Raw genomic sequence first — 23340 nt, forward strand, 5'->3', positions numbered from 1 at the left:
AAAGCCAACTCATGGTAATTTGTATTTCTTTCAGTTACCAGGAATGACTAATATTAAAGGAATGACAGCAGTAAAGCAATTAGGTGCACCTAGTTCAGGTAAGCCTTTCTACAATGGGAAGAAATATTCCTTAGATTAATATTTGTATTGTTAGTTTTGATAATCAGTTGCAGCCCAACTAATACACTTGTAAAAGTTACTTAATCTTTCATTTCATATCATAGTTTATTTCTAAGTAATATTGTATATTTTCTGATTGACAGAGTTGCTGTATGTGCATTTTTTGCTTATGTTAAACTCTAATGTGCTATTTTAATTATTTTTTTAAAAAAACTTTTTTAAAAAAGTACTTTTGCATTCTACATTAAGAAAGATTGAGATTGCAATTGCCTTTATGTCCATTCCTTCCAGGTTGCACAGGCTCATAAATCTCAAAATCCAGACAATAGCAATGCTATGGGGATCATTTATTTAAATAATTGCATTCCCTGTTCCAACCTTTGGATGAGTTAACCCCCACATGAATGTTCAAATGTTGAGTGAGACAGGATTAAGTTCACTATGCTGTCACCCATTGTAGAAAAGTCCTTACTTCCCTGAGTGCATGTGAAGATTAGGTAACTGAATCAAGTGCCAAAGAGTTCCAGTATTCATGTATCAGTGCCCAATGGAGTCTAAGGCTTGTATTGTTTAAGGTGCAAGATTTTGGATTTGGGTTAGATTTACATTTGATGACTTTATGAAGGTCATGCATACATATTCTTAATTGTTGCAGCAAATGTGTGTGCTCACATCCATAACCTTGTGTCTTAGTTTGATGATTATTGAAAGGGCCCATGTTCCTGCTTCCTCTCACCCCTTTCCCCAACTCCACCCTCTGCCTTGTGGACATCCCTGGGCTTCATACTTAAAAACAGGCCTGGCTGAATATATTATCATTGTCATTGTACAAAGCTTTCCCTCCCTACACTAACCCACCTCTCCTAACCATCTGAATTTGCTGCCTGTTTATAATTTCTGTACACAGAAATAAATGATAGATAAAACCTTGAGATAAATATGTAATCCCTCTGGTATATTTTAGACTAGCAGAATTGTTTCTTAAATAGCAAGGGGACAAATATAGTATTTTCTTTGTTTCTCATTATTACATTTGTATAGGTAACCTCTAAAAATGATGATTAAGCAATTAGTTATGCACTGATAATCTGCACTTTAATGTATTACCTAATGATAGTCCTATATGTGATATATTCTCAGATATTCCATTCCTTTTTAGCGCACAATCGAACAAACTTGAAACTACTTCCTAAAAAGCCTGAGCTTAGTACAAAAGCAGTCGTGGGTATGTTAGAACTTAAAATATCAATTTCTTTATATTCTTTGTATATTGTCGTATAGCTGTTAGATCAGTTTGCTCACTGCATTCATGGGCTGAACATTTGGGTATCAACATTTATAGAAATAATTATTAATTGCATTATCAGTAATCAGACTCAATGCAAACTGCTTTCTACAGATCTACTCATTACCAATATCAATTGCAAACCTAATGGGTCCTTTATATTATTAGAATATTGAGTAATGTCAGTGTATCACAAATTTTATGTGAAGTATGTACTGCAATATTCAACTTTTTAATGGGCCAATTGAAAATGCAAGTACATTATTATAGATGTGACTTTTCTATATTTTGATGATTATATGCTTTATTTTTGTAGTGGTGGGTTTTACAAATTTGTACTTTGCAAATAATCTTATCAGTTTGCATTAAATACCATGTCTTGGAATGCTGTTTCTTCAATTCGGGGTTTAATTTCCTCTGCTGAACATTATTATCAGTAAAGAAGATATAAATAAATTATGTTTAATTTGGAAGTAATCGCAAATGGACTTCTTGTGCATTATTTTTTCCTGTGCTTCCTAATCAAGATTGATATGTTTTACGTATCCTAATCAAGGGTGACAATGCTTTATTTATTAAGGCCTTCTATTGATGGGGTATGTCCTGATATTTTTGTCTGTTTGTCTCACTTCAGTTTTTGTTTCTCAGTCTCTGTTACTAACAATTATATCAAAGAGAAATATACTATCCAAACTCCATTCTTGTAACTGGCTTGATTCACTATTCACATTCCATTAAAATATCCTAGTAGCTAGATGGGTGCTAAAATTGTAGGGCTGTATAATGGGTGTGCGCATCACTGTCAAGGCCAGCATTCAATAGCCCTTTAGAAAGTGGTGGTGAGCCTCTATTGCAAATCAATAGTGTCTTTGTGATGAAGATAATGCCACAGTTTATGAGGTAGGGTGTTAGAAGAACTTGATTCAGCAGTGCCGATGGAATGATGTTTGATTTGGAGAACAATTTGTGAGTGATAGTGTTGCCATATGCCTGCTACCCTTCTTCTTCCAGCTAGTGGAGTGGTGGGTTTGGGAGGCGTTGCAGTCCACTTTATAAATGGCTCACAGAACATCTATGTTGTGGCAGTGGTGGATTAAGTGAATGCCAGGTTGGTGAACAGAGTGCCAATCAAGTGAGGTTTCTTTTTGGATGGTTCTATTGCTCTTTTGTGTTTACTTGTCCAGGCAAGTGGAAAATTATTCTCTTGCTCTTATAGCTACAGTATTTATGGGACTTCTCCAACTTCTAGTGAATGGGAGAAGTCATGGGACTTTATTGGTTAGGTATCCAAGAATGCTAATGCCATTGGTTGTCATAAGAAGTTAATTAGACACTTTCTTGTTGGAGATTGTCATTGTGTAATGTGAAATTTGCTTGTCACATCAGTCAAAGCCTGAATGTAATTGAGGTCTTGCTCCTTGCAATCAAGGAAGAGTTATGAATAGAACTGAACATTGTGCAATCATCAGTGATCTTTCCCACTTTTGATACATATTGGATGGAAGGTCACTGATGAAGCAGCTGAAGAATGTGGGGCCTGGTATGAGGAATTTCTGTAATAATGTTCTGAGACTGGGGTGATTGGTCTACAACAACCACAAGCATCTTGCTTTGTGTTTGGAATGACTTTAGCTGTTAGAAAATGTTCCCTCGAGTTTTCATTGTCTTCAGTTTTACTAGGGCCTCTTGATGCCACACTTTGTCAAATGCAGCCTTAATGTCAAACTTAACTCTTTTGTCTATACTTGGACCAAAGCTGTGATGATGTCAAGAGCTGAGCGATCTTAGGAATATAAACTGAGAATCAGTGCATATACTGGGGCTGTGTAGGATAAGCCATCTTTAGTGCTATGTGTGCAAAATTAAGTACAATTCCTAATAAGATTATCAATAACTCTTTCAGGTGGCCAGTCAACTTCCAACAATGCAGATATCCATCCTGAGAAAAGCTCATCACCAAAACCTGCTATTACAAGGAAACCAGGTATAGTTTTGACCTTATTTTTTTCTTTGAATTATATAAAAAAACAATAATTTATCTGTGTTTTTAATTATCTCAACAGTTTGTACATATTTAAAAGATTACTCATTGAAAATATGCTTATAACAAGGATTACACAATTGCACAAAAACTAAAGCAATTTGTGCAACTGTGTAATCCTTGTTATAGGCATATTTTGAAGCACACCTCTCCTTGATGAATAACATAACTTTTTCAGTGCAACTGTTTTGCAAAAAACACATTGCCATTTCTCAACTTTTTTCAAAGTGCTTTTATTATGATACTCATGAAGGGAAGTCGATCTCATTGGAAGAAGTAAAGAAATTACTGAAAGAATGTTGGCTTACAACTGCTTCTTCCAGATATGTAAATAACAACAGAAGAGTATTCCATAAAAATATTAACCTGCTTTCTTTGTCTCAGTGGACACCAAAGTTTTAACGCCTCTTGGAAATGTTCTTTTTCAGAATGGTCAGTTTAACTCCCATCTAATGAGCAAGAGTGCAGTGACAGATTGTTAAAATTTCAAAAATCAGAAATCCAGCCAAACCTATCTCCATCAAAACGATTTATTGTTTTAATGAGTTGGTGGGTGGACAAATCAGCCATTTACCAGAGCCAGATATGTAATTTCAACATTTTAATAAAGCTATGTGTCTCATATTTTCCCAGTTTGAATATTTACTTGCTTGGGAGCAGGACTCAGGATACCCAGAAGCTTAGGGGAAGGCAAATGATTGCTTTTCTAGCACTGCTGGTGAACCAGCAGGAGCAGAAGCAGGAGTGCCTTAGTGCTTTTCCAATTCTTAACTCATTTCCCCAAAGCATAACTTACCTTTCTGTTGCCTCAACACCTACTGTTTCCCTACTGCCCACAACTCAATATATTTCACCACCTCCCCACAATCTCATAACCTAGCTTTTTATTGGTATTGGTTTATTATTGTCACTTGTACCAAGGTACAGTGAAAAACTTGTCTTGCATACTGATCGCACAGGTCAATTCATCACACAGTGCAGTTACATTGGGTTAGTACAAAGTTCATTGATGTAGTACAGGTAAAAACAATAACAGTAAATTGTCACAGCTACAGAGAAAGTGCAGTGCAATAAGGTGCAAGATCACAACAAGGTAGATCGTGAGGTCATAGTCCATATCATCGTATAAGGAAACCGTTTAGTAGTCTTATCACAGTGGGGTAGAAGCTGTTCTTAAGTCTGGTGGTACGTGCCCTCAGGCTTCTGTATCTTCTACCTAATGGAAGAGGAGAGAAGTAAGAATGACCTGGGTGGGCTGGGTCTTTGATTATGCTGGCTGCTTCACCAAGACAGTGAGAGGTAAAGACAGAGTCCAAGGAGGGGAGGCTGGTGTTCGTGATGCGCTGGGCTGTGTCCACAACTCTCTGCAGTTTCTTGCGGACCTGGGCAGAGCAGTTGCCGTACCAAGCTGTAATGCATCCAGATAGGATGCTTTCTATGGTACATCGATAAAAGTTGGTGAGTGTCAAAGGGGACATACTGAATTTCTTTAGCCTAGTCTTTCTTGGCCGTGGCATCTACGTGATTTGACCAGGACAGGCTGTTGGTGATGTTCACTCCCAGGAACTTGAAGCTCTCAACCCTCTCAACCTCAGCACTGTTGATGTAGACAGGTGCATGTACACCGCCCCCTTTCCTGAAGTCAATGACCAGCTCTTTTGTTTTGTTGACATTGAGGGAAAGGTTGTTGTCATGCCATTCCACTAAGCTCTCTATCTCCTTCCTGTACTCCGACTCATCAATGTTTGAAATATGGCCTACCACGGTGGTATCATCTGCAAACTTGTAGATGGAGTTAGAGCAGAATCTGGTCACACAGTCATGAGTGTATAGGGAGTAGAGTAGAGGGCTGAGGACGCAGCCTTATTTCTACTGCCCCACAATCTAAGCAACATCCCAACCACCAACCAGATCCACTCCTGCCCCACTGACTTCACTCCCTGATCTAATGGCTCCCAGTTTCCTATCAGGCAACGACCTTACCTCATATCTTGTCTCCCTGATCTCATCTTCAATGCTGTTTCTCCATTCTCACTGTTGACCTTGCAACAATGATGTCTCCCTCTGTCCTCTCTGCTCTCTGGCTATGACCTACCACCACAGGCTTTCTCAGCCAACAGCAAGGCAACCTCTCACTCTGGATGGTAGCTGGCCAGGAACGGATGATCTTTTTCGCAGGGAAAAAATGGAGTTTGCTCTAAATTTGTCAGGACCTTGGCATTATCCACATTTACAGGATTCCCTGTTGCTACTTCCTCCCCACCCCCCCACCCTTTCCCACCTCTCTGAAAATAATGGGCTAATGGGGTCAATAATTCATTCAGAAATTATTTTTAATATCTTGCACAGGATGAATGCCTACTAATTATTGTCTTTGTACAATTTTTCATAGAGCATACTCGTGATGAGTTACTTGACAAGGAAGGAATAAAAGAAGGTAGGATGAATGGAGGATTAAGAGGTGGTTATGCTGTCAATTTGCCTCTGGATCTAATGGTCAGACTAGATATTTAAGGAGTAAATTTATGCCTCTTGTTTGCCAAGAGCACATCTTGTGAATTTGGCTTTGTATCCCATGTGATGTTATATTCATTATTATAAATGGACCAAAACTAACAGAGGAAGAGTAAGTCCAAATTTCCAATAAGCATCTCTTTTGAGATAACTTAGAACTGAATTTTCCATTAATCTGACATCTTCACTCAAAGCCAATAGGCAGTTTCAGAAATGGAAAATAATATACTCCTTGGCAAAGGAAAGGTATAGTTCTGAGACTGGGAGTTAACCACGTTGCCAAGGAAAAGATTAGCATTTCATCTGAGCAACACTATAAATAAATTGTCAGGAAGCACTTAATGTTGTCATGATGTGCAAAGTAGAAATGTTCCATTCTACAGTTCATCTCTCACCTTAATGAATACCAACATCGGGAAAATTCTATTTAATTCTAAATTAAGAATGGGGTTGTAGCATGAATTACCTAAAGGTGAAGGAATTAAGAAAGTTGTTTTGATATTTGACATGCTGCTCTTCTTTGATTTCAGATATTGGAACAAATAAAATTCTCAAATTGTTAGGTCATAGAACTAGAACCTAAAGAGTTTATCATAATAACGAATCTTACAAAACTCTGAGATTTCATGACATTTGCTAATAACGGGTATTAATGTAACTCTAAAAGAAACTGCAGATAGGCTTTAACAATAAACTTGTTGTTTTTATAATTTATCATCTTATGTCTGTAATACTTTGCAGAGACTACAAATACTGTCTCTAAACCATCACTGAAAGGAAGCAAAACAAGAAAAGAAAATGAGAAACCAGCAATGAAGCCCTTAACAACAAAAGGTAATGGCCTAGATCTTGGACTGCATGACAAAGGATGCCTGGATGACAAGGGGACAGCTTTTGCTTTTCACCTCATTTCCTGGGTTCGTCAATAGAGTTTTAGGCCTCTGATCTAGGAAGATCAAAGCAAGAAGTTTTAAAATAAAAGGAAGTATAAATTGTACTTAAATAATTGTGCAGGAACTCAAATAAAAATTGGGCCAAACACATAAGATTAAGAGAGACAGATTAAAGAAAAAAAACAAAGACATTATTTTAATTATTGTTTTTTAGGAAAAATATTTTCAACATTAATTTTCTACTGAGGAAATGAGTCTCCACATACAAGATTAACTTGCCACTGCTAAGGAGAAGTTATCATTTATAATGGCTTTTAAAAACTCATTATTCCTGATTGTACAAATCCTAACATTTTTAGCCATTTTTAAAACCAGAGTTGGGGGTAAGATTGGATGAATAGCTTGTGTGCACGTTCCATTGGCAATAGTGCAGTTTGCAGTGAAGCAACAGATCACATAGAGCACTGTCTATGCTCCCATGTTTAATTTTGTGTGCATGGGAGTCAGAAGTTTTACTCTGCAACAACAGCAAGTGCTGTTACTCTTGCTGTTAATGGTACAAAATATTTTAACCTGACCGCTCAGATAAACATTCTTAATACTAATTTCTTTGGCTTTTCATTAAATATACCTAAGCATTTATCTATCCCACTCCTACATGCTATAGTAAAAGCAGAACATGCTGGAAATGCTCAGCAGGTTAAATAGCATCTGCGGATAGAGAAACAGAATTAACATTTCAGGTAATTGACCCTCCATTTATGATTCTCTCTTCAGATGTTGCAAGACCTACAATTATTTCTAGTGCTGTGTGCACAGAAATTGGCATGTTCTCCCTGTGACCATATGGGTTTCCTCCAGGTGCTCTAGTTTTCTACCGCATCCCAAAGACATGTGGATTGGTGGGTTAATTGGTCACTGTAAATTGCCCCTGTTGTGTGTAGAAGAGTGTTAGAATCTGGGGAGAGCTGGTGGGAATGTGGGGAGAATAAAAAATGGCATCAGTGTAGATTTGGTTTAGGTGGGTGCTTGATGGTCAAAAGGCTATTTTCCATACAGTATGACTTTGTCCATTACCTCTATTAATTTTATTACTATTATTTATAATTTGTGTGCTGCACACAACGTGCAAGCCACACAGAAGTTCCATGTGTGTAAAATAATTTCTCTGCTTTTCAATTATGGTCCTTCAGAAATGAAAGCTAGTGCTTTGCTTTTCATGTCTTTGTTAACCTACATTACTATTTTTCATTACTTGTCTTTACTCCATTTAGATATTAATGCCTATACAGATGAAATTTGTATTAAATTGATGTTAACCAGTTAGGTATATGTTTCTGGGCAAAGTAACTTTAGTCATTAATATTGTATGGTCTTTTGGTGCAAGATTTAATGTGCTTTAGTGCTATTTTTCTGGTGTTCTGTTGGCCTTAAAAAAAATTATCAATAGTGCAATGTCAAAATTCACCTTCATTAAGATTTTTAACCACATTGCTCTGAATCACATTGTTCATCCACAGAAATAAACAGTATTTATTAATGCTGAAGGCTCCAACTCAATATTATTTAAGGGATCAGGCACACCAGTCATGGGCAGAATGCTACACAACCCTCTGCAAAATGCACAGCAAGCTGACTGACCCAAACTGAATCCCATCATTTGGTTTCAACAGGTTTTCCTGACTGAGAATAATGCAAGTGTTTGTGGATTTTACAGACAAACTTCAAGCAGCAAACAAACACAAGTGCTTAGATTGTTCTCAAAATCAAAGCTAGGTCACCTTCACCCTAAGAAACATTGCCTCGGATATAGGCTGTCTTTGCTGATGTATGCCATTTATGGCCTCTTTGCTACTCACTGCTGCTTGGCAGAAGACAAAATAGCTTGACCAGGAAAGTGGGAAATCCTTGATTTTCTTTTGTTCAATACAATTTTTGGAAGTGGCATTTGTCTGCAGGGCTTCAATTGTGCAGGTGTCCATAGAGGACATTTATGTCCTCCCTTTGCACACATAAGCTCTCTCCTGTATGCACTTTTCTTCAGAAGCCTGTGCAGGTTTCCCTGCCACCCTTCTTACAATTGTAAAACATGCTCATTCCTTGGTAACACTCCTCAATAAGAGAAAGAGTGCTGGTTGCATAGTGGTGTGATCTACTAAGGAAGTACTTCCTGAGGTCAGAGCTAAGAGGAAAGGTGCCACAAAAGTGGGAAATTTGACCCGTAACATCTGCTGTCCCTGAAGTAGTAATGATACACAAGGAAGCCTACTAGTGCTAAAAAATTCACTTTTTTTTGTTAAGAGTTTTTCGAAACAGCATTGGGAAGATTGCTACTGCTATTGTAACACTGGAAAAATAACACAAATTTCTGGGCTTAATTTTCCAAGGAATATTAATTTTTTTTGGTCAATATGACTTTTGGAAGTGGCATTTGTCTGCAGGGCTCCAATTGTGTAGGTGTATGTCCTCCCTTTGCATATGTAAGCTCTCTCCTGCATGCATTTTTCTTAATTTGCTAATGACATGAACTATTTCATCATGCACTGCCAAATATAGGTCCATTTTAGGAACATATGAAATAGAGGTAGAAGTAGATCAAATTGCCCCCTTCAACCTGTTTTGCCATTTAGTAAGACATGACTGGTCCTTTATGTCATCTGCTTTGCCACTCCATGCCCACATCCCTTGATTTCCTTAGTACCCAGTAATCTGTCGATCTAGATCTTGAATATAGTGAATTGAATATTCACAGCCCTCTGGGGTAGAACATTCTAAAGGTTTATCACCCTCAGAGTAAAGGGATGAATTGGGATAGTTAATGTCGTTCCTTTATTTAAAAAGGGCAGCAAGATAAGCCAGGTAACTGCAGGCTCATGAACCTATGTCAGTGGTAAGGAAATCAGTGGGGAAAATTCTAAGGGACAGGATTTGTGTACATTTGGAAAGGCAGGAATTGATTAAGGATAGTCAGCATGGCTTTGTCTGGGAGAAATCCTGTCTTACTAATTTGATTGAGTTTTTTGAGAAGTTAACAAAGGAAATTGATGAAGGCAGGGCGGTAGATGTAGTCTATATGGACTTTAATGAGGCGTTTGACAAAGTCCTGTATGATTTGCTGGTGTAGAAGGTTGCGGCACAAAGTGAGCTGGCTAATTGGATCCAAAATTGGCTTGGTGATAGGATGTGGAGAGCAGGAGTGGAAGGATGTTCTTCTGATTAGTATGTACCACAGGGTTTGGTGCCAGGACCTTTGCTGCTTTATATTAACAACTTGGATGTGAATGTAGGAGATATGGTTAGTGGTTGTGTGGATAGCATGGAAGGTAGCCTAAGGCAACAGCAGGATATAGATCAAATGGAAAGTTGGGCAGAGCATTGGCAGATGAAATTTCATCCTCAAGCGTGAGGCGATGCATTTTTGGAAGTCAAATAGGGGTAGGACATATACAGTAAATGGTAGGGCACTGAGGAATGTGGTAAACAGAGAGACCCAAGGGTCCAAGTTCAAGTCCCCAGTTTGCTGAAAGTATCAACGCAGGCCAAAAGGGTGGTAAACAAGGAATTTCATTGCACCCTGATGTACATGACAATAAACTAATCTGCATCTGAACATCTGATCAAAGCTTACGGCATGGTTCCCTTATAGGTTTGGGCATAGAATATAAGAGTTGGGATGTTCTGTTGCAACTGTACAAAACACTGGTTAGGCTACACTTGGAGTATTGTGTGCAGCTGTGGTTGACACACTATAGGAAGGATGTGATTGTGCTGGAGAGAGTACAGAGGAGATTCACTAGGATGTTGCCTGGATTGGCAGACTTTAGTTATGGGGAGAGATTGGATAGCCCGAGCTTTTCCCTGGAGCAAAGGAGGCTGAGGGGTGACCTGATAGAAGTACATAAGATTATGAAAGGAGAGATAGGGTAGATAGTTGAAATATTTTTCCCATGGTAGGGGTATCAAAATCAAAAGAGCATAGGTTTAAGGTGAGTTTAAGGAGTTTTAAGGAGGATCCAAGGAATAAGTTTTTGTTTTACACGGAGTGTGGTTGACATCTGGAATGCACTGCCAGAGGAGATGGTGGAATCAGATACAATTACATTTGAAAGGTATTTAGGCGTGCACTTAAATAGCCAAGGCATAGAAAGATAAGGACCTAGTGCGGACAAATGGATTGGTCTCCTTCTCTGTCATTACGTCAGCTTCTTCTGTGCCTTGAAAAAAGATCCTCGATGTTTTCACTGGCAGTTTCAAAATCTTGGCTTTCTAACATTTGGCACTAAATTACCAAGACCAATCTACTTAAACAAAGCTTGTCTCCACCTTAAATACCCTAGACCCTATTAAAATCATTATTTTCTTTCACCCTGGCTATTTCCCATTATAGCCTCATTTCCACCCTCTTGAGTCTTGAGTGTAGATTTGTATGAATATTGCTGATGACTGGTTTAGCTATTCGCTGCTAGATCTGCTTAGATTCCACAAGGCCCTCCACTCATTCACAAAACAGGATCATCATGGACTGCAAATATAACTCCCATTTTTTTGTGTTTCATGCTGTGCATTATTGACTTAAACTGTTCCACCCTGTCTCTTGCACCTTCACTTTGGAAAAAGGGCAAGATTGAGGCCATAAGATCAGCCAGCCATTTCTCTTTCCATTCCTACCCCTTGGCCAAACTTGCGTTTAGTTTCTCTCCATTCTCTTGTTAATGGGGTCCCAGCTTACTATGGTCATGGTTGATATATTTCTTCCTTGACTCTGTTCCCACTAAACTGTTCACCACGCAGATTCATTTCCTGACCTCCATGTTAATCGTTCTACCTCAAGTCAGCCATCTTCACTCCTCTCCTCAAATTCAACTTGACCCTTCTGAGCTTGCAAATTGCCCATCCCATCTTCAACTTCTTTGTGTTATTGCCTCCCAATTTTTTTTTTAGTGACTCCTCCCCAATCAGATTCCATTCCTGCCATAGCACAGTGGTGATTCTTATCAGAATAACAAATGACATCCTATATGATTACAAAGATAGTAATCTATTTCCCTTAATCATCTTGAGCAGTCTGCAGCTTTCGATACAGTTAGCCATACTATACAATTCTATAATCAGTGTTCTCCAACTGGGTGGAATCCAATGTACTAGGATCAATTTTTATCTATCTGCCCATAGCCAAGAAATCAGTGGCTTTTGTCTCGTACCCAAACCATAACTTCCTCTGGTGTTCCCACAGATTTATCCTTGTACCCCTGCTCTTTTTCATCTAAGTGTTGCTCATAAATACTATCTGAAAATAAAGCCTCAATGTTCATGTGAAGGTTAATCTCCAACTATATCTCACTACCACCTCTTTTGACTCCTCCATTATCTTTTAGTTATAATATTACCTGGCTGACATTTCCTCTGGAAATTACCCCAGACTAAATATTGGGAAGACCGAAGCCATTGTCCTTAATCTCTGTCATAAACTTAGTGTATAAGCCTTTGACTCCGTCCTTCTCCCTGGCATCGGTGAAACTGAATCTTCACTATTCATAACCATAGTCTTATATTTGATCACAACCTTCAGCCCATTTTTCTTGGCCATCACTAAAACTGCCTGTTTCCTTCTCTTTAACATAGCCATACTCTGCCCTTAATACAAAACTCTCATCCATGCCATATTATGTCTAGAGTTAACTATGGCTGGCTTCCTCTATAAATGAGATGACTCAGAACTCAGCTGCCCACATCCTAACTCTCACCAAGACCTGTTCACCTTTTTCTCATGTGCTTCTAATTTTGTTTTTTGTGTATTCTTAGGCTCGATGCCAAATTTTGTTTGATAACTTTCTTGTGAAGTACCTTGGGATACTTCATGTTAAAAGCATTATGTAACTGCAAGTTGTTTGTGAAGTGCAAAACAATTAGCTACAAGCCGAAACAAATATAATTTAAGTTCTTGCAAATAAAAATCACACTTCTATAAAAACTGATATTGCCTAGCCAATAGATTGCACTTGGAATTTAATTTCCCTTCATTAAATTCTTGGGATGGGCTTGTCCTCATTGGAATAACATTTGTTTTTTGATGTTGAGGTATTATGTTCTTATAAATCTTTTGCACAAGGCTCCTGAAATTCAGTGATGTTGTTCCAGACTTCTATTGTAACACACTCTGAGGGCCAATAGAAACATGGATGCCAAGTTTCTGCCATTATTTTGGCATGGATGGAGGATGGGGTTACAAGTCTTGGTTTTCTGTCTGAATAACGATATGACATAAGGGCAAGTTCCCACAGAATTTTAAGACCAATTTAGTTTTAAGTGAGTTAAATAACAGCTACCTTTCCAGTCATTTGTTACATTATGAATTACAGAATCCAAGCTGTCATCCTCAGTCAGTCCATCCTTCCCATCAAAGCCTCTGTTTAATTCTGACAGAACAGGTAAGTCATCAGTGTTTTTCACATACTTAATGCATGTATGAATATATTCCATTAGGATTATGTGTCAAAGTACAGTTTCTGCGATTGTTTATAAATTACGTGTACATATAAGAGTCAAAAGAAAACCAAAAATACCCTCTCGATATTTGGCATTATTTCAAATCATTTATATAAACATTTTAATTTGAAGTGATCCATCCACTATGTCTTCAGAATATGAACTACTGATTAAAAGAACTTCCAGTGCATGCAAGAAAACACAGGAACAGATGCTTTTAAAGACATACCTCTGAAATAGGGATGTTATCTGGTTTTCCTCATTTATGTTATTGCAGTAATTCTTATGAGAAATTATACAATTTATTTGAACTTATTAATATGTTCAATGCTATGCTTTTGAGATTTTTAACCTTTGGCTGTGTGGCATGGATTTCATGAATATAACTATGCAATTATATTTGGATCATGCAGAAATAAATTAATCACTGAAATTATTAACTTGTCAGAGTACTAGACTTCATTGTATTAATTGAGTGCTTTGTTGTCAGTGACTGTGAATGTTGAAAGCAAAAATATTTTTGCTCCATCTTTTTAGTAATAAAACATAGTAATGTGATACTTGCATGAAGTGAAAAGTACAGCCAGCACCCTGTACTATCTGGCTAAATATATTATCTGTTTCTTAATTTTTGTGAAGCCAACGCTGTTCTTCATCCTTGTACTTAGACTGACATCACAAATGGCTAACAAAGAAAATATTTTTTTACGTGTTCCTTCTGTTGACTTGTTCTTCAGTGTGATCTGTGGTGCATTTTGGAAGCATATTCTATGTTCAGTTTAGTAGTGATATTTGCTTGAAGTTCATTTTCTGGTTAATGCACGTTTTCATGTTTTATCATTTATGTCAGCAAACCTTTAATATAAATATTGTTTGGTTATGCCATTTCCTTTCCATCAAAGGGATATAGAATGGTATCTGGCATCTGTATCTCCCCATGTAATGCTGCATGGCTTTATGTAGTAATGTGGTGTTTATGCAATATGATGTAACATAATTTATCATTGTATTTTGTGATCAGATTGCTATGACTTCTTTAATAAGAACTAAAGGTTCTGTTTTCATTGGTATGGCTGAGCAATGAGAATGTGTATCCACTGTACTCAAATTCTGCTTCATTGGAAAGTATTGACATTACAAGGAATTGTTCTCTTAAGTAATTTTATGCTTTCTTTCTGGAAAATTATAGAAATTCAGTTACCTGGTTTCCTCACCCCAAGCACAGCTTCTGAACTTGATACCTTGGATAAATTCACAGGTAGTCACGTTAATCGGTGTACACAGGAGTGTATAATTTCATTAGATAATGCGCATTATCATTCTGAGTTATATATATATATTAAAAAATGTCAGTAGTGTCATCATCCGTAATGTTTTCCCTGGAGAAGTGTTAGGATCTGATGCACTAAATTTGGAAATGTAAAATTTATTGCTTATCATGTACTTCAACATGAACCAACAAATCAGATTGCTTTTTCCAAACTACATTCTTTCCTCGGGAAACTTGTATACGTGTAAATTAGATGTAATATTTTTCAATCTTCTGTGTGAGGTGCATTCTGTCCATTTTTTGTTTTCCCTATTTTTGTCGAGCCTTGCTGTAGCCTTGAGCTGAGATGATGGATGGGTAATCTCTAACAGATTGTTTTATGGATTAACTACAAAGACATGTGAGCAAAAGAACCTGTGATGATCCATTAACACCAGTACTCTCTTCCTATGTGGACAGAAAACTGGACTACATCATTTTTATAGAAGCCCAACCAGGATGGGAAAATCAATAGTGTGCAGTAATACATGTTTGAACCTGCATCCTACCATCCCATAAGTTTGCATGTTGGTGGTTTAAAGTATTAACGTCTAAAATCTTCAATCCTGCATATGAGGTTCTGTCAATTGCATGTTGTGTTACAACCTAAGTTCCAATAACGTGCATGAAATTAAATTCAACATATTTTGATTAAGCACATGGTGTAATTAGTAAGCTGGAAGCTGAATAGAGCACATCAGAATGATGTAAGTTTTGCCAGAACACTATTATTATATTCTTCAGTGCATGGTTCAGTGTGTTTGTTGAAACATCAGTTAGGCTTGCTGGAAATAAATGCTTTAGTTTATCCCATTTTGATTATATTATTTCCTAACTTGATCAGTAAAATGTTTCAACCTCCTTTTCTAAAATGCATTGCAGAACCTGAGACACCATCACCCACCATTATGCCATTCATTGCATTAAGAACAACTTCTGACCATGCTGATGTGGGCAATCAGGATCTTCCAGGTAGTTTCTATATGCAGTAGATCAGTTTGTGCATGGAAGGAAAATATTTATGACTTTCAACATGTACAGCTTATTAGTATGACAACTCCAAAAGATTGACATGTTTCATTGTCAATTGCTATGGTTAGAGTAGTTTGAAATACAAATACTGGTGTGTCTGCCATGGTGTAGGGCGGGATTACAGGATGCTTTTCAAAGCAAGTGAATCAGTTATTGTTTGTATGATTTTAATATTTTTGAAAACAAATAACAGGCAGAAGGAAATATGCATGAATTAACTATGTTATTTATTGATAAATTCATTAGTTATAGCAGAATGCTACTAAAGTACTTCGATGTCAATTTAGAAGAAACACCCACCAGCTGATTCCCTGAGGCTTGCCTTACTCAATGATCAGTTGTGCAGGCCTCAAAACTGATGGCCAGCACTCGTTTCTGAAACAGGACCACTACAGATTATTAAGAATTTAGTGACACTGAGGCTGGATTTGAAAATTGGGGGTGATAACTAAAGGCCCGATCGAGATCTGATGAGAACAGCGTCAGCCATCAGGAGATCAGAACTGGGTGTGGGATTATGCATCATCAATTAAAGAAGGTCTTGCTGGATGGTATAGAATGCTTTAGCCATTGAAAATTGGCATCTGGGCATTGGTGGCTTTGGCCACAGTGGGTATGAGATCTTTTGCTGGCCCAAGATCAGCATCTTAGATCAGTTGTGCAGATCAGGGTTCCATTGGGGAGTTCAGTACATTGGCAGTCTGCAGTGGCAGGAATTATGGCCTGGGTTAATTGGGGGATTGGGGCCATGGCTGACTGGGGCTGTTGAGAGGTGGTAGGTTATGGCCAGTGTGGGTAGTAATGGGCCTTTCTTTGGTGTCTGTGGGCAGAACCTAACTATGTAGGAGTAACCAATGATTCCAGGGACAATGTGGTGCACTTCTCCCACAGAGTTCCAAAAGATGTGTGTTGATGCCTCACAGTAGGAAGAGGAAGGTCATGTTTCTGTTGTGATGTGAAATGAACCAGAAATAGTCATTATCAGTTTTTGCTTGGAATCATGCCCATTTTTAATCACATAATATTGAAGTAAACAGTGCTATATGAAAGCCCCTACCTTGGGAGTTTTTTTTTAATTCCCTGAATGGATGCTTTCTTTGTACAACACAGATTCTGTTCTGAAACTGCAGCCATTATTAAATTGTATCACTTTCATTTCGGAGGCAGAAGCTTATTGCTACAACACCCAACTCAAAGACTTGAGATGATGCTATTGATGTATTAAGGAAGTTGTAGTTTCTCAGATGATATAATGAACTGATGCTCCATCTCTCCTGTCCATTGGATGTAAAAGATCCAGAACAGGGATAGTTCTCCCAGTGGCCAATAATTATCCCTGAACGGACATCATGGAAAAAAAAATCTGGTTCTTATCATATTATTGTTGTTGAACCTTGCTTTGACTACAGTGATCCGAGCATTACTGCAGTAGCTGCATTTTAGAAGTACTTAGCTGGCTGTGAAGCAGTTTGAGTTGTCCTACAGTAAGGAAAGGCAAGACTTTCATTTCCAGTTGAATTCAGGGAGTCACATTTTTGACATTGCATAAAGTAATGTCACTGGTCCACTATTCTTGCTCTCTATAAAATGCAACCATTTTATGGAATTGCCAAATTTATTTCAATCCATGGCTGTAGTTTCAATCCATGAAAGCTCCTGATATAGCGTGTGAAGAATGAATCCATTGAAAGGGTGACAAAGAATCTATTGAGATGATAATTTTTCTCATTAGGTATTCCCAGTGCAATGAAAGGATATAGCAAAATGTGATTAATTGAGAGGGAGTAATTATGTGGTGGAATTTCAACAATAGTTTTTCCAAGAGATCGTGACTCGACCTAATGGTTTCATTGGAAAACTACAATTCAAATCTCTCTGTATAACAGTGTAAACTTTGACATTGTATAGGAAATAAATGCTATGCAACATATATATGCTTTCATTAGAATAATGTGTATATCCAAATGAATAAAAAGTTATAAGAAAATCTTTCACGCAAAAATCTCTGTTCTGAATACTGAAAGAGAGTAGAAATAGGATCTACCTCATGAACACACCGGATTGCATGGGGAGATATATGTTGGGATAATCAAGGAAAAAGCTGGGAAGTTTCAGCTTCTGTGCTTTTAATTATATTCAAAGGGAGAAGCAGACATTTTGTATATTCATTCATCAATTGGACCAGAGGTTTTACATCTATTAGATCGTAGCTCATCCTCTAGTTGGTAAAATCACAAAGAGAAATTTTGCATCCAAGGCAAGAGCAGCAATTACTATTGTAATCTTCCAAAAGAAGGCATATTCATCACTGGCATATTATTATTCTTTACTATGTTTAAGACCTTTGATAAACATAGTTTGAAATGTATCTTGTGACAAGTTTTGAATTAGCATATTGTTTATTGACAATTCAATCCTCGAGCTGGAATTTAATGAAATGATGATCAAGCATACACTTGCGTTTTGCAAAGACCAATGACAGCTGATGATATTTTTAAATATTATGTAAGCCACTCTAGCATTTATGATAGCTGTGGAATGCCAAAGGAAGAATACATTGAAATGCATTGATATATTTTTGATTTGTCATTTTTGAATCATTACAGTGTCTCAAATATTTTTGAAGTCAATTAACCACATTGTTAGTAGAGTTTAGTTTGGTCCAGGCACAGAGTGCATTAATTCTTTCTTTCTTTTTCAATCTTTTTATTAAATTTCAAATTAATAAACATAACAATAGTAATTATGCACATGATACAAAGCGATCGGGATTACAATAATAACAGTTAACATATACAGACACAAAGAGTAAAATATATAATCTGAACCTCCCAATCTCTTGATAATTGAACGTGAGAAAGATTTAAAAAGAAATTTGATTATATGAAAAAAAAACCAAAAATAAAAAAAGTAACAAAACAAAAAAAAATAGTAATAATAAACAAAAACGAACCAAGAACTAAACAAAAACTAGGCTGTCACATTTCTTCAGTTAAAAGCATTATTATGTCATTAACTCCGCTCCTCTATATTCGAATAGAAGTTATTGAAAAGGATTCGGAAAAGGTCAACTTACATCATATGAAAATGCTGGATAAATGGGCTCCAAGTTTCTTCAAATTTAACTGAAGGATCAATAGTACCACTCCTAATTTTTTCTAAGTTTAAACATGTTATAGTTTGGGAAAACCATTGGAATGTAGTAGGAGGTTTAGGATCTTTCCATTTAAATAGAATGGATCTCCTGGCTATTAATGTAACAAATGCAATCATACAACAAGCTGAAGCAGATAAATGGCTGTAATCCATCATTGGTCACCCAAAATCTGCAGTAATAGGATGAGGTTGTAAATCAATACTCAGTACCACTGAAATAATATCAAAAATGTCTTTCCAATATTTTTTCCAAAAGACGGCAGGACCAAAACATACGTGTCAGGGAAGCCACCTCAGAATTACATCTGTCACATATAGGATTTAAATGGTTATAAAAACGAGCTAACTTATCCTTAGACATATGGGTCCTATGAACCACCTTAAACTGTATCAAACAGTGTCTAGCACACATTGAAGAAGTATTAACTAATTGGAGAATTTTATTCCATGTCTCTATAGGTAAAAGTATCTGAAGTTCTCTTTAGCATTCATTCTTAATTTTATCAGATATCTGTATTTTCATAATCAGATCATAAATTATTTCTATCAAGCCCTTCTGATAAGCGTTAAAACCTAACATTTTTTCTGTAATTTCAATTTGATATGGTATCGGAAAAGTAGGTAAAGTAACATTTAAAAAGTTTTAATCTATAAATATCTAAAAAAAAGTGATCTAGGCAAATTGTATTTATTGGACAACTGTTCAAGAGACAAGAAACAGTTATCAATGAATAGATCACAAAAACGTGTTATTCCTTTCGTTTTCCATAAAGAAAAAGCTAAATCAATTCTAGATGGTTGTAAGAAAAATTGAATAGGACTTGATAAGATAAATTTATTCAATCCAAAAAATCTACAAAATTGAAACCAAATTTGTATTGTATGTTTAGTTATTGAATTAATCATTTGTTTATTCAATTTAGTAAGTGCAAAGGGGAGTGAGGCCCCTAAAATAGATGCCAATGAAAACCCTTGCACTGACTCACGCTCGAGATTCACCCATCGTGGACATTGAATTACATCTAAATCTTGTGTCCAAAAAATTAGATATAGAATATTAATTGCCCAATAATAAAATCTAAAGTTAGGCAAAGCCATACCGCCATCCTTTTTTAATTTCTGTATATATTTCTTACTTAACCTTCGATTTTTATTCTGCCATATATATGAAAGAATTTTAGAATCAATGATATCAAAAAAGGATTTAGAGATAAAGATTGGAACTGCCTGAAATAAATACAAAAGTTTAGGTAAAATAGTCACCTTAACCGCATTGATTCAACCAATCAGTGATAGGGACAATGGGGACCATTTAGTAAGTAATTGTTTAGCATGATCAATTAAGGGTAAAAAGTTAACTTTAAATAAGTCCTTATGCTTCTTGGTAATTTTAACACCCAAATGAGTAAAATAATCAGTCACTAATCTGAATGGTGATTGCCTATAGATTGGAACTTGCATATTTAATGGGAAAAGCTCACTCTTATTAAGATTTAATTTATAGCCAGAGAAACCACTAAAACCACTAAACTGAGCAAGCAGTGATAATACTGCAGGGATGGATTTCTCAGGGTTAGAGATATAAAGTAACAGGTCATCTGCATATAATGCATCCCATTTCCACGAATAATGCCAGATATGTTGGAAGAGTCACGAAGATCAATTGCCAAGGGTTCCAAGGCAATATCAAATAGTAAAGGACTTAAAGGGCAGCCCTGTCTAGTACCTCAAAAAAGCCTGAAAAAGGGGGATAGAGTTCATTATTTAAATCAGCTTTGTTTTTATTGCGATGTCATTATAATGGTGATGTTGGCAATGATTTGACCACCAAATTTGCAGTATTACTATTATTTTAAAATGTTCATGAAAAATATTTGTTCTTTCCCACGTATCATCTAGAAATTGAGTTGCCATCCTCCAGCAATTCATTTTTAAACATCTCAGACACTACATCTGCATTAGATTCCGTGGAAACCAAGCAGTTCTCAGGTAGTTGTAACAAGAGCTAACATGGATGTGAGATTTTTCTTGGACAGCTGCAGCAAATTGCATGTTATATGGTTGTTTATGTGCCCTCACATGTCAGTTCTAATACTTTCTCAGCTTTTACGGTTTGGAATTTCATGATTTCATGCTCTTGAGTGTTTTGACACCTGATGTATTGCATGTCCAATGCAAAAATACTGCAGTTGTGTTAAGAATTAATCTAATGGAATGTTTTGAAATTGAAAAACAGTATGATTGTCTCATATTTAATCAGTTTATTTGCATGAAGTGCAATATGTGGTCACTAAAATCCTGCATGGAAGTGAGAAGTACAGTGCTCAACAAATTTGAAGGAATATTTCAAAATATTTCTTGGACCAGACTAGAACTGTCATGCTTGATGCACATTCACTTTATAGATATAAATTTTGTACCTTTGGTTTTAAGAGTTTTGTTCTTTTTTAACTCTCTCCATGTAAAGTGACTATTTCACCAATTGGTGGGCAGGTAATACGCATCCAGGTCTCAACCGGAGGTGTTTAAATGCATCTTCAGAAGTTACAAAAATAACCTTGCATTAACCCCCCTCTTCCCAGTAGGAAAACTGGCTTGCTACCATTTTCCACTGTGAATTTAAAATATCAAACAAGATGGTAATAAGTATATGTGCAAATTTACAAAATTGAACTCAGTAAAATATAAAACAATCTTGGGTTTGGGGCATCCTCTTTCACTTTCACCATCTTGTATCTTCTACAATAAAAAATAGAGTAAAATTGGCCAATTAGAGAAAAATTACTCTTGTTTGCATCAGAGAGCAATATTCCAGTCTCGGAGATCACATTGAACAAGGGTTCTTGTGTAGGATACGATTTCTGCCCTCTCAACAGTGTATAAGCTCACTCTTAAAGGCTGAAGTGAGTCAGTGTTTACTACTTTAATCAGTAGTATTTTCTAGAAGCTCACCGTTCCCCAGGAAAAGAAGAATTGCATAATGTCTGCTCTATTCCTGTTTGTATAGAGTTTAAACTCGTGTTCCCTGTTGTTCTCCAATCTGTTAAATTGCACCATTCTATAAATAGGTTTGCTATCAGGCCCTTTAGACTCATTATGTGACCTCACTTACTTTATGGTACTACAAAATAAATAATTCATGGTATCGTTCTTTAAGCTAGATATCATTCTTGTGGCATCTTTTCAAGGCCACCTTGTCAGTCATCATAGAGGGATCAGAATTGGGCACTACATTCCAAAGGCTGGGTGACGAGCAATTGTATTCAATCTCCTTTGGTTTATATTGAAAAGTTCAATTACGTGAACACAACACTCTGTCAGTACATCTAATCTCCATTGATTAGGAATATTCCACAACAACTGATGTGGTTTTCCATGTAAGACTAGATATACCACCTACTCTACTGTGGAACTGTCAGATATTAGAAATTGAAACAAAGATTTTGTGAAATGTATTCTTGATCCCAATTGTAACCAAACAAAATGTTGAACTATCAGGAATTGCCATTACTCATTGGCTTATGGTATGCCACTAAAAATATTTAGTCTTGAGCAATATCTGTATTAATATATTCGATTTGTAGATCATTATCTTTATTCATTTTCTGAAGATGTTTAAAAGTCATCTTTAACAAGCAGTGGGTTTTCCCCAGTTGCTTTGTGTCGTGACTCTGTACCCAGAATATGGGAAGATTTGTGAAGATTTTGTAAATGCATTCTTTTTAACTAGGAGAAATCATTCTTAAAAGTATTGTTCCTATTTCTATTACAGAAATATTTTTTATTCAACTCCACTTCAATTGTATCTTTTTTACTAGAATTCTCATTTCACATACAATGTTATAAGGCCATAGATAAAATTCTTCCCTTTTCTCATTTCAAACCCATTAATCTGCACCAGTTAACTGCATTGCCAAACTGCTTATTCTGTTTGATTTTTACCATGGTAATCATGCATCAGTTAACATGCATGATCACAGAACATCTTGTTTATTTTCTCTGAAATAAATTACAGAACCTGAGATGTCACCTACAAGCAGTAAACTTTTCGAACCAACATCTGAACCTGATGACACGGATACACAACAATTCACAGGTAGTTCAGTGATGCATAAAAATTTAGGATGTCTTTTTCATTGTAATGCATGCATTATATTTCACCTTTCAATAGCATCATTTTTGTTATATTCATCTGCATTTGTAATCATGATAGTTTTCAATGAGAGCATGAATTGTTTTTCTCAGTTAGTAGGATATAATACATCTAGTCACTCTGGGAGTATTTGCATAAAAGGTATTTGTATTTTTTTCCAAAAAAGTAGTTGGTCCACAAACCTCGCTTGGGTTGAATTATACTGCGTCATTGCTACATTTCGTGCTGTGTTTTCCACATTCAACTCATACCAAAAAATATAAATTACACAAACTATATTTTCTTCCCTTTTTAAAAAAAAATTTTAATCCTCCTCCTTTATGTATGCCAATTCTGTGCAGCATTCCTTTT

At 36.5% G+C, this 23340-nt stretch overlaps 1 protein-coding gene across 3 annotated transcripts in view; it reads left to right on the top strand.

The window, feature by feature from the left end:
• The window catches only part of LOC127569467 (target of Nesh-SH3-like), a 232237-nt gene that overhangs the window by 71334 nt on the left and 137563 nt on the right, over window positions 1-23340 (top strand). Inside the window, exons 7-16 of one of the 3 annotated variants that reach the window (XM_052014150.1) lie at window positions 35-98; window positions 1280-1345; window positions 3309-3389; window positions 5839-5883; window positions 6702-6794; window positions 13213-13281; window positions 14529-14597; window positions 15531-15620; window positions 20736-20825; window positions 22852-22932. In XM_052014150.1, coding sequence (XP_051870110.1) covers window positions 35-98; window positions 1280-1345; window positions 3309-3389; window positions 5839-5883; window positions 6702-6794; window positions 13213-13281; window positions 14529-14597; window positions 15531-15620; window positions 20736-20825; window positions 22852-22932 — 748 coding nt within the window. The remainder of the gene's footprint in view (window positions 1-34; window positions 99-1279; window positions 1346-3308; window positions 3390-5838; window positions 5884-6701; window positions 6795-13212; window positions 13282-14528; window positions 14598-15530; window positions 15621-20735; window positions 20826-22851; window positions 22933-23340) is intronic. The other 2 variants (XM_052014151.1, XM_052014152.1) reach the window with 2 other exon arrangements.

This window comes from Pristis pectinata, chromosome 4, assembly GCF_009764475.1.
Source record: "Pristis pectinata isolate sPriPec2 chromosome 4, sPriPec2.1.pri, whole genome shotgun sequence".
Lineage (NCBI taxonomy): Eukaryota > Metazoa > Chordata > Chondrichthyes > Rhinopristiformes > Pristidae > Pristis > Pristis pectinata.